Consider the following 12,412-nt stretch of genomic DNA (forward strand, 5'->3'; position numbering starts at 1 on the left):
CTGAATGCGGCCACAGTGCAAACCGCTTTCTTTTTTATCCAGAAAACCAGGAGGAACGGAAAAAGGAATCAAAAAATGCTACTGTTCGGTGTTTGAAGGGTTTGAAGAAATGTTTTGACAGATTCAGTTCTTTAAGAAAAAAAAAAACCCAAAACGGAGTCAGTCAGTGTTGTTTAGGACGTTTTTAAAATCAAATAATTTCATGAATGTGGAAATGCATCTGAAGACATTTAAAGGTCATGCTATTAGCTGGAATAATTTATGTTTGTTCCCATAAAGGCTAATTGGATTCCTTTCACAGAGGCTATTCTCTCAAAAAGTACCAAGAAGTATTCTAGAAGCCTGTAGGTGGGATACAGAGCAAAATAACTGTAGAATGTCTCTGATGTTTGAATTTGCATCTTCAACAAATACATCCTGGTCAATTAAATGTCTTGTACTTTTGTTCACTGACTGACTTATGGAAAGCGTAATATTCAGTGTGCATTCATGACCCTCATGACAACAAAGGGATATCTGTGTTTTATCACAAGACTAAATCTGACTACTTGCTTTCATGCCAATAATCGCCTTTTGACAAATGGCCTAACAGGTCTGTTGCTCCTGCTCCAAAGACACTATTGTTAATTCATCCAAAGATTTGGCATGCAGAATGTATGTCCATTATTTATGCTGAGTTGGTCTAGGATTAGGGAAAATGTGATGTAACACATGGTCCCATTATTTATGCTGCTGGGGGGTCGGCGGGTGGGGTACCTCTGTGCTCCATTCCACACCCTCTTCAAAATTTAATTTGAACAGAATTAAGATTTTACACGAAACCATTTCCTCTTGCACATTTAAAATATATTTAGGCTTAGAAATAAAATGTGACAGATAGCTGCTAACTATTTTAAAGATCTCTGCAGCCTTTGTCCCGATGTGCAAACCAATAGAGGTATAGCTGAATGGTAACAAGCTAGTATATAACATTGTCTTCCACCCCAAACGAACTCCAGATTACAGTAGGCCTACATATCAATATAATATAATATAATATAATATAATATAATATAATATAATATAATATAATATAATATAATATAATATAATATAATAAACTTCATGAACATCACAGTGGAAATAGGGAACATCTACACACAATTTGGCGAATAGCAAACCTGCCATCTCGGTTGATACGGATGATTAGTCTATTGTACTGAGGAGACACTAGAGGCCAGCACTTAGCAGTACAAGAACGCTGACATCCACCATAGAGACGGGCTACCTTTGCTTATGTTGATGCACTTTATAGCATTTGCAAAGAAAACCGCAAGCATCAAGGTTTTTAAAAGGCCATTTGAAAAACGGCATCGGAGGGGATCTTGATATGTTCCCACGGGGTTTACTGTTACTTGTTTGATTTTGAGTGAAATGGGGGTGAGTATGCCTGTCATGCTTATTGCAGCTAACTAGCTTGCTTCTCGGTGTTTCCTCGGATGTTTGTCTAATACTGGTTCATTTTGCAAGAACAACAGGAAATGTGTAGCTTGTCCAAATTAAATAATTTGCATTTATTGTGTTAGCTAGCTAACAAAGCGGCTAGTTTGCCAGATAGCCACTTATTTTGTTAGGTAGCTACATATCTGAAAGTGAATATTGCTGACTAACATCCTTATAACGTAACCAGCAAGCAACCCGTGACACTGACAGCCAACTTGCTGGCGTGAGGTAGCCAGATAGACATGTCCCAAATATGGAGCTATTCTGAGCTAGGTAAAAGAACAAAATGCGTGAGGCAATAAAAGTTGCGCTTTACAAGTGAAAAACTGATACTACTAGAAATAATAGTCGACATGTTAACTGACGGAAAACAACCGAAAAGCATTGCATGTAGCAAACTAGATAGCCTGAATACTGTTGCTCATGATAGGCTCCACTAATTCAGTTGGAGCTGGGACGATATTGGGAAAGGGATTAGCGTTCGCTAGCTGCTGCATAAATTTGCCCCTCTTACAACTAGCCTGATTAAATCAGTAAGCTAGCTGTTTGTATGAACAAATGTGGTTCTCAAACGTTGCACAGTAATATCTTGTAAAGTTGGAACGACGAAACATTTGCGTCTGTATGGGGCGGTCACGTTTGTGTTTGCTGTTTTTAAATAGGACGCTGAATGTTGTTTTTCCTTAAATCAGATTCACTGATCTTCAAACCAATTGTAGCAACCGGTACTATAGAGCTTGATGATGACGCGCACAATCCGTTTTTAAAGAGGTAGCTGAGTTTGTTTACCTCAGTGCAGTGTATATTTGTCTTAAGTAGCCTACTGCATATATCTTCACCTGCACAAGTCATTCTTCTTACCAAGCACATGTTGTTGTCCTTCGGCAAATGTAGCCATGTATATTAAAAGGAAATCGGAGAAAGAATAGGTCCTGCGTTCGTCTCATCAGTATCAAATACCATAAGCTATGAATAGCATTATTGATCGAATCAGAAATAAAACCCCAGCTTCAGCTATACCCCTGCAGTGTAAAGTCTGGGCAGGAGCTCACGCGCTGTGTGTGGATGTCGTTACAGTGCCCGTGTGTGTAGCTGGTGAGATGGAATATGATGAGAGACTTGCACGCTTTCGACAAGGCCACCTCAACCCCTTCGACAGAGGAGAGGAGGAGGGTACAAAAGAGGACAAAGGTACCCCTCAGCATGGTGAGTGACAGTGTTAGACAAAATTCCAGGTTTAGACCAAGTAGTCCATGTTAGACCAATTCTGGAAACATACAGAGGCAACTCTGTTAACCCTCAAGACGGTATTACTGAAAACGTAACTTCATGTAACTCTTATCCCAGTGATATTAACGTTAAAGGTAGGCTACTGTATGTTGACAGACTGGGTTCAGTGCTTTATGAAGCCATAAAAGTAACTTGCTTTGGTTCAGGACCACAATGACTGCAATTGAGGTCAAGGTGTCAATATCTGGGTTGTGTCAGCTGTGAGATCAAGTTACAGTTGTTTATCGGATAACACAAGAAGATTAAAGAATTTGTGTAAGGGTGTGTATATCTAAGGCGTGAGTATCAACGAAAATATGGAATTGTGCAGCATTATGCTGAAGACTGTTATGTTATTTTAAGGTCTTTTGGTTCCTACGTCAGTTGTAACTATCACTTGTGTGCCACAGTAGGAGGGACCTATAGTTAGTATCAGTGTACTGAGATGATTTTGGAGAGCCCTTATTATTTTACATGAAACTCTTTTGTTGGGATGGCTAAATCCAAATTAGGTGAAGAGCCTGAAGTGAAACGAGAAGTCTCCCTGAGTCTTGGATCACTTCCTTTATCATAAGTCTTACAGTTTGTTCCAGACACTCCTGGAGAATTGTCATTGTGTGTAGAGCATATAGATAAAGCAGACAGTGCAATTCACTGGAACAGTGTTTGGACCGGTAACCAGTCCGAAGAATATCTTTTCTTATCCTTCCTGCTGGGCACTAGAAAACCACCCACCATGCTGTGCTGCGAGGTGTATGCAGGTACATATATATATATATATATGTGTGTGTGTGTGTGTGTGTGTGTTTTTAGCGCATTTTGTAGTTTCTTCTGTATGAGGCTTGAATGAAAAATCTAGAGGGAACGTGGAATTAATTTGGTTTCTTATGCCAAAATGTGTACCTATCATATGAACACTCTGATCCTGAACCAAACATTCTGTGTATTTTAGTATTCTGACAACAACATGCTGAAATCCAGTAACCTGTGGATACTGAGGCGTTTATAGACCAGATCACTATGAATTCAGCTCTTGCATATGTCTGTACCCATTTTCCATTTTTAACCATACCTGTGGTCTGTGCTTTTAATCCTACATAGAACAAGGAGGTTGGATGATATGGTGTAATAAAACATGTTGAATGAGGTATATGGGTCATATTAGAGGTGTATGGTACAATGTTAGTTGGACCCATAGCCATCTTGCCCTCATCCACACACCTAAGCCTGACCTATATACTATGTATATATATATATATATATATATATATAAGCCTTGGTGTTAGTCATACCTTATCAGTGTCTATAAAAGTCATAAAGTTGCTGTACTGAAAACCCATGCGTTTTATCACCTCTCTCTTTTTACCACTCCTTCCGTCACAGTAAAAAGCCAGGCTCGTTCTGTGTGGCAGGTGGATCTGATATATACAGACTGGAAAGTGTTTCTGGCTTGTGTGAATGTGGCGATATGAACAGTGCTGACTTATCGTACAGAGGTGAGGCCTGAGGTGTTCTCCACTGAAACCAAAACCCAGAGCGTGGATCGAGCCATGGACCTGGGCCTGGCAGAGGATCACTTCTCACGACCTGTGGTAGGAACCCTAGCTCAGTGATATTGACATGAGAGAAATGTACCGCTTTATTGGTGTTAGAAACTAGGGTATTGCTGCTGCAGTCCCGCCATCTGAAATAACCTAGGTCAGAGTTAAAAATACATGCAAAACCTCTTAAATAAATATCAGTATAGTATCAGTATAGCTGGGTACTTTTTAGTTTTTGTCACCTATTTTAAGGTAATGGAAAAGCATGGGTGGAGTGGTACAGCTCAGCCTCTGTCTGAGTGGGTTTCACTGGGTACTTTAGTTATTTTTCACGGTCCAAAGACTTGCTGTCAAGGGTAATTAGTGTCTTCTCTGCTTGTATTTTTCTCTACTTTGCAAACGGATTGCCTTCCTGTTTTGTCCCATCCTTACACCCTGCACTTATTAGGATTAGCTCTGGCTTCCCGTTATGTTCTGCAGGAGACTGTGCTTATAAAAAATGGATAGATGTATACAATAAATCATAAGAACTGTGTGTGAAAAATTTTAATCTGAATAGATCAGAACAGCTGAACAAATAATTGAATGTGAAAGACGCGTGCTCATCAAGAACATTGTAATCTTGGTTTAATCCTTTAAAAATCTTATTTTTAGTGTTATATTTTTGAGCCAGACTTCCTTCTTTGACAGTGCTTTTAAGAAGGGAAGGGAAGGGAAGGGAAATGTCACCAGACACTTGTTTGAACAGCAACCTGCAGAGTAAGTTGGTAATCTGGTCAGCAGGGGAAAAGTATGAACTTTAGGCTGGATTTGTTCCATCAGGCAAACTTTTAAAAGAAAGTAGAAGTGATGACTGATGCACCTCATGTGGTGGAAAGTAAACATGGAAAAAAATATACAATAACTTTCATACATGTACATGAATGCGTAATGCGTAATGCATAAAGTAAGATAATAATGCATAAAGTAAGAAAATATTTTACAGCTTTGTAAACACATAATGTATTGATTTGGTTGGGAGGAGTTAGACCAGTATATTTGTGTATGTGCATTCACGACTGCCTGCCGGTCTTGTGAGTGTGATTGCGTGTGTGAGATGCAGAGATAGTCCTTTTCCACCGAACAGGTACTGTTTAGGGACATAACCCTGCTGGTGTCCACTTAGGGTTCCTTTGTGGCGTCTGACATTGAGCAGCTGAAGCAGGCGATTGAGGAGTGCAAGCGACTGATCCTGGAACTGCCTGAACACTCTGAGAGACAGAAGGACACTGTGGTCAAACTCATCCACCTCCGGCTCAAACTGCAGGAACTGAAGGTGGGCTGGGGCAGTATTCGCATAGGAGACACCCAGCTCCACACAGAATGACTGTCTGCTCAAGGCATTTAGTATAGCCATTAAAGACAAAGAGGTTTATGAAGCACATTTGTGAAGAGCATACATTTGCAGGGGTCATATATACCATCAGAATGCGAAATCTTGGGGGCCAGTGTGAAAGCGGAGCAAATCAGAGGCGTTTGAATTCTTGTCCTCTTCTGGGGCAGTGAATTGCCAAAGGACCTCTATAGCACATGCATTCTGGGAGGCACATACTGTAGTGCAGAGCAAGTTTGCATCCTTCACTGAATATATCAAACAAAGGTTTTGCTGCAGGACATAATTCTGCAGTTCCACTTTTCCCAATACCAATTTGTTGTGCAATTTCTGGAATAAATAGTTTGGATTACTTGTAACCACTCAGCTTATTTTTGTTTCTCCACTTATCTAATTTTGGGCAACAGTATGAAACTTGAAACTTTCCCAATGTGACAGGACACCTAGTAAAGATTAATGTAAGTAAAAATATTGCCCTTGTCTACCTAATTGTCACTACAGCATCACATTGCCCAAAAGGAACTTGCCAATTTATGCCAGTTTCCTGTCATGTTGTGATGGTTGCATGACCATACAGTGTTTCAACATATTGAAAGTAGTATTAGAAACTCCTTATGTGTTAGTAGTCACTTCCCTAAACTAACATTGAATGCCATTTGGAGAGGTTTCTGTGGTCTCTTTGCTGTAGTTGCACATAGGAAGCCAAGCTCAGTCCATCTGAGGCAGCAAAAGTGTTGTCCACAAGTTAGTGAATGCAATTCTAAATTGAACTTGTAAAGATGACACAATGCTGGCAATATTTATGATTAAACAGGAAATAAATGTATGCCTCGATGTTATACTTTATTCTTACATGTTAATAGCATTGCAGAGCAAAGTTATATTGTTCACATGCAATCAATTCATGGGTAAATTTTGGTTGCAACATGGTGCTGTGATGCTGTGTGTGTCATGTGACTGAGATTTGTGTTACTCTGCAGGACCCTGAGGAAGATGAGCCCAATCTGAGAGTCCTGCTGGAGCATCGCTTCTCTAAGGAGAAGAGTAAGAGTGTGAAGCAGACCTGTGACAAGTGCAGTACCATCATCTGGGGCCTCATTCAGACGTGGTACACCTGCACAGGTAAGGCCTAACTACAGTCTGAGTACATAGACCTGGCTTTTTAAGTCCTTTCAACTATACATTGACAAAGTGTGATGTATTTTTGTATTTTGTTAGCTGTAACCAATGCCTTATTCCAGACTTCCATTCCTCATAATGCTCATTGCATCCTTAGGGTCCTGCTTAATTGAACACATTTGAAAGGTAGAGGCACAGTACGGTCGTAATTCAGATTTTTTTTATATGTGACCACATTGTGCTTAAACCTGTCTCCTCATGTAGATTGTGCAGACTGTGTCACTCTCTTTTGTGGGCTGAATGTCTACACTGATAAAAAAAAGAAGATGTCACTAGGCAACAAAGACTGTTTAAGAGGGGCATCCAATTGGCTGATGTGTCTCTCTCTCAGCCAGACCAGTTGTTGCTGGGCAGCGTTGGCCTCCAGTACAGTTGGCCTCCACCATACTATTTTTCTCTGAGCTTTTGTAGGTCCCTAAGGTTGCATTTTGGTTGACAGCTTAATTGAGGAAAGTTGGATCTAATTTTTATTTCATGAATTATTAAATTTAGTGCTATCACAGATTTGTTTTTGGCACCTAATATGAGTTGAAATTACAAAAAGATAATAAAATATATATATATATATATATATATATATATATATATGTTTTATTCTATATGAGACAGACATATTGTACTGTAAAAACAGTTGCATTTATTATGTGTGTCACCCTTTCCTATTCCAAGGCTGTTACTACCGTTGCCATAGCAAATGCATGAACCTCATCACCAAGCCCTGCGTGAGATCAAAGGTCAGCCACCAGTCTGAATATGAGCTGAACATCTGCCCTGAGATTGGGCTGGACAGACAGGATTACCGGTGTGCAGAGTGTCGGGCGCCTGTGTCACTGCGTGAGTGCAGATTTAAAACTGTCCTTTGGCCACCTCCCTTCAACCTGCAACCAGCCCCCCCCCCCCCACAGCACTACTCTCCTATCTCCACCCGCACGCCAACCCCCCCCCCCCCCCCCCCCCCCCCCCAATTTCCACAATGCATTGTCTTCTCCCTTCCTCCTTTTCCTCATATCCTCTTAATGTAGACTGTGGGAGGACTATAGTGTTTGGAGCTATTAGTAGAAAATAGGCTACACGGACAGAATCTGGTTCTTCATGAGAAGCATCCTGTAAAGACGAGCATGAAAGAGCATGAAAACTGAATCAAGTTCAAGGTTTAGGATTCAAGCATGGGATGAGGATGCTGATATGTTTGGAAATCACAACTGATAAATTGTGAAAAATACATAACCAGATTTTGTCAATAAACACCGAATGAAAATTCCTGATCTTTTAAACATTTGTCTGACGCTGAAAATGTGACCGTGTGTTACTTATAGAGAAAGTACTTAGTTCCTCTTTTGCAAGCCAGTGACAAGAGTGATTCTGAACGGAATGACCAAACTTGAGACAGAAGTTGCCCGTAAGTGCTGATCTAGGACCAGAGTTCTCTAAACAGAAAAACGGAGCACTGGCTGACTCCCTCATTACTGAACATTACATTAAATTTTGCTTAGCAGGTGGCTTTTATCCAGACTGACTTACATAGCTTGAAAATGTTTTTTTATCGATTGGTACAGCTGGATAGGTATTGCACTAGGTATGCATCAAGAACTTTGACCAAAGGTCCTTACTATTAAGCTATCCTGGCCCTCACACAGTCAGGGTGATGTATGAAACAGACGCATGATGGGTTGTATTGTTTTGGGGTCCAGGAGGTGTTCCCAGTGAGGCCAGGCAGTGTGACTACACTGGGCAATACTACTGCAGCACCTGCCACTGGAATGACACGGCTGTCATCCCTGCACGTGTCATCCACAACTGGGAGTTTGAACCCAGGAAGGTAGGAGACAACTCATGTCACTTGTCTGACGATGCTTTGTGTTGTGTTAAGGTGAACATATGCATTGAATAATTTTAACTCTCTAATTTCAATGCATTAATTTCTGACTGGTTTGATATAATGGGGCCTGTGCTTTAAAAGTTGATTGATGATGAATGAATGCTGGCTGGCTATATGTGATATATGTGTCATGTGATATTGCTGTATGTTACAACTGTGATGGCAATCACATGTGCAGATGATGTGTATATGTGTATGCGTAGTGTCAGGCTTTTATGTATACATACACATTAGCAAGCTGTGATATGTATATGCACAGGAAAAGGTTGTTATGTGTGTTTGTGTAGGTGCAGGTGCTGGTGACGGCGTGTATATGTCCATTCACTGTGTGTGGTGCATTCACTGTGGTCCCCTGTGCAGGTGTGCCGCTCCTCCATGCGTTACCTGACCCTTATGTTGTCCAGGCCGGTTCTCAAGCTGCGTGAGATCAACCCCCTGCTGTTCAACTTTGTGGAGGAGCTGGTAGAGATCCGGGTGAGTACCTCTGAAACCTGCTTCATTGTGGGTCATATGTGCTGTTATTGAGAGTATTCTTCATGCACTGCTCTGCTTAATTCTTTGAAGAGATTTTGATTCCTAGTAACTTGGGTGTCTGGCAGGCTGTCTTTATGTAGGCAGTACAGTGTGAAGTTTGCACATTTTCAGTCTGCCAGGAGATTTCCGCTTCAGCAGTTCTATTTGTGACAGTCTACTGGTGTTGAAGCATTAAATAAGTCCAATGAAAGAAACTATCTGAGGAGAGTAGTTTGCTCAAGGAGGTTATCAAGAGTGATTGTGATCCTTATTGTGTTTATGAGGCTGCTTTGTCCTTATGCAGAAACTGCGTCAGGACATCCTACTGATGAAACCCTATTTCATCACCTGTAAGGAGGCCATGGAGGCAAGGCTGCTGCTGCAGGTCAGTGAGAGCACACTAGGGAGAAGTGCGCCCTCTATCTCAACTTCTGGTATCACCTTCAGAACCGCTTCTGTAAAACCACTAACCAGAATGACTCTTATTAATGCTGTCCTGATTTTGTGCAAGTGACAGAAACGCTGGTTCTTAGGTGTCGGTGCTGTGCTCATGCTAAATATGAGAAATATAGCATAAGACTTAAATGACTGTATTTCTCTTCAGGAGGTAAGAGCAAAAAACAAAAACTATTTTTTATAAACCAAGGACTTCTCACCGTCATGTCAGCTTTGTTCAGTTTGTGTTTGAGTGCCACCTTCTGGTGACTACTCATAGAAACACTGATAAAAATGTGTAGCAGCAATATGCAGAAATGATCTGAAGGCTGTATTTTCTATGTCGTGCTTTATATATTAAGAACCACAATGGTAAGTAAAATATTACAATAATTAAAGTATTAACATGACAGTAGAGTGAGAGGTTTTGCTATACTGCGATATAAGATTGCCAAAGATTATGCATGTAATGCAAAGAAGAGCTTTGATCCAATTAGGCTGTTCTGTTTATTAGTCTAGTAAGTTTAAATTAGATGACCAGAAATTAGAGTGGCTTTCTGGAAGTTTGTACATGCACGGCTTGTGTGTGTAGTCCCTGCCACCACTCCAAGGCAGGGTGGGGCCAGTGCAGCTTCTTCATACTCCCTCTACAGCATGTGTTGTCCACATGACAGCTCCAAGACCGGCAGCATTTTGTGGAGAACGACGACATGTACTCCCTGCAGGACCTGATTGACATCTCCAGTGGCCGTCTTAGCTGTTCCCTCACTGAGATCCACACCACCTTTGCCAAGCACATCAAACTGGACTGTGAGGTAGGTGCACTGTGACACGTTTTGTTGTTTCCTTGGCGAGGAGACTAACACAGAATCATGATGTCAACAGTCCATGTTCAGCATGACGTTGTTGCTGAAGATTGAAGCATTTAAATGACTTTGCTCTGCTTGATAAATGCCTCAAGGACTTGCTCTGGCATTACGTCATTCAAATGATAATTCATGCATGGTTTATCTCTGAGAAATACACAATGGCTTCTGGGTTAAAGACTGTATTTGTATCATGGTATGCTAGGGCCAACAAGAGGCCTACTCATGGTGAAAAACCTGTCATTATGCTCTGTCTTCCTCTCCTCAGAGATGCCAGGCAAAAGGTTTTGTATGTGAACTGTGTAAAGAGGGAGATGTGCTCTTCCCCTTTGATAGCCACACCTCCGTGTGCCATGACTGCTCTGCTGTCTTCCACAGGTCAGTGCACATAAGACTTGTCTGTGCTGATGTTACTCCTACCTGTCAATCTACAATACACAAGATGACACAAACACTACAAAAGTTGACTAATATTTAACTTTTTGATTTAGATTTTAACCAAATTCAACAACATTTTATATTTGATTTTATTTACAGACTATTAATTACAATGTAATGAACTTAGAAAATACCTTATCTGTTTTGTCTTCGTAGTTCTTACTGAAAGTACTTTCAATGACATATCAGAAATACTTGGAAAGCATTTGTTGAAATTAAGATGCATTTCTCTGTCTGATTTTTAGGGACTGCTATTATGACAACTCCACTACTTGTCCACGATGTACTAGAATGACAGAACGGAAAAATGAGCCAGCCACCCCCGAGGTGGCTTAACTTTACATGTTTTTTTTTTCAACCCCATCACTGTGACAACTGGTGGAAGAAGACAGGATAACTTCCTTATATTGTGTGCAACATAATATGTGCAACAGACTGGTATTTTGAAATTACCATTGTCACATTTTTATCTTGGTCTCTCGTTATTTGACTCATCCTATAAGCATGTCACCAGTATGTGTTTAGTACACTACATCTAAGTGAGGCATATTATATATTACCAGAAAAGGCAATTGGAAACCGTGTTGTTCATGAACCTCAAGTAGCTAGCAGCTCTATTGATATTTCGGTTGTAGTAGTTCTTAATTAACTAACGAGTGTAGCAGAAGAAACACCACTCACAACGCTAACTTAACTGACATTATGTACAAGAATATACTTGTTATTAATGAGGTGTAATGCAATCCTAATATATAGCATGAAAAGCCTGTTAAAAGAAGGATTTACAGTATCATCCTAACTGTGGTATCCATCAATGTGCAGCTTTTTCTAATACCATTCAATACACTTAAGCATCGATGTGGTTTATTTTTAAAGTAAAAAGCTGTCATTCTGTCATTTTTTTCTGTAAATCTTGGATGTATTGTAAAAAAAACAGTTGTCAGCGTTTTAGATAAACATGCACGACATTCCTCGGTTTATTTACTCTATAAATGTTCTCAGGCATTTAACAACTTAAGGCGTGTGCGATGAGCATATTCCCTCGATAAAGCACACTTGTTTTGGTGAAGACCTGCGGGTGACATGCTATGTCTTATTGTACAAGATGTGGGCATCGTGATGTTGTATTAATTATTTGTTTTAAAATAATATTTGTATTTGCTGCGTTGTTTCAGCATGGAATCCTTTGTTGAATCAATGAAAATATTATCTTTAATTTTCTGAGCAAGCATTTTTGTTACTATTGTTCGTGACGTTTTATTTAGTGTACCAAAATATCACTAATGTAACAAATAACTGTAATCATGTTTAAGTAATGCATGAATAAAGTCGTAAAGAATGCCAAACGTGTGACAATTTATTGCAGAGACACGGCAGATGTTCTGCGCCAACTGTGTTGGTGTTCTACCTCTGGAAATTCACATGACCGCTAGCAACT

At 40.2% G+C, this 12,412-nt stretch overlaps 1 protein-coding gene across 1 annotated transcript; it reads left to right on the forward strand.

Moving 5' to 3' along the window:
* The first annotated feature begins 1,251 nt into the window (after positions 1–1,251).
* def8 (differentially expressed in FDCP 8 homolog) lies at positions 1,252–12,198 on the forward strand. The gene is made up of 12 exons (XM_036535063.1): positions 1,252–1,419; positions 2,560–2,688; positions 4,246–4,343; positions 5,458–5,607; positions 6,645–6,786; positions 7,513–7,677; positions 8,535–8,662; positions 9,083–9,196; positions 9,540–9,620; positions 10,345–10,485; positions 10,805–10,914; positions 11,220–12,198. The coding sequence occupies exons 2-12, from the start codon at positions 2,583–2,585 to the stop codon at positions 11,308–11,310; spliced, it is 1,326 nt and encodes a 441-aa protein (XP_036390956.1). The 5' UTR covers positions 1,252–1,419; positions 2,560–2,582; the 3' UTR covers positions 11,311–12,198.
* Positions 12,199–12,412: the final 214 nt, after the last annotated feature.

This window comes from Megalops cyprinoides, chromosome 8 (genome assembly GCF_013368585.1).
Source record: "Megalops cyprinoides isolate fMegCyp1 chromosome 8, fMegCyp1.pri, whole genome shotgun sequence".
Classification (NCBI taxonomy): domain Eukaryota; kingdom Metazoa; phylum Chordata; class Actinopteri; order Elopiformes; family Megalopidae; genus Megalops; species Megalops cyprinoides.

What these genes read in the sequence shown, in the direction of transcription:
- def8 (XM_036535063.1), top strand. Translation starts at nt 2,583, where the DNA reads ATGGAATATGATGAGAGACTTGCACGCTTTCGACAAGGCCACCTCAAC. An exon ending in CAAAGGTACCCCTCAGCATG is followed by an intron (nt 2,689 to 4,245) that starts GTGAGTGACAGT and finishes CTTATCGTACAG; the next exon opens with AGGTGAGGCCTGAGGTGTTC. An exon ending in GACGTGGTACACCTGCACAG is followed by an intron (nt 6,787 to 7,512) that starts GTAAGGCCTAAC and finishes TCCTATTCCAAG; the next exon opens with GCTGTTACTACCGTTGCCAT.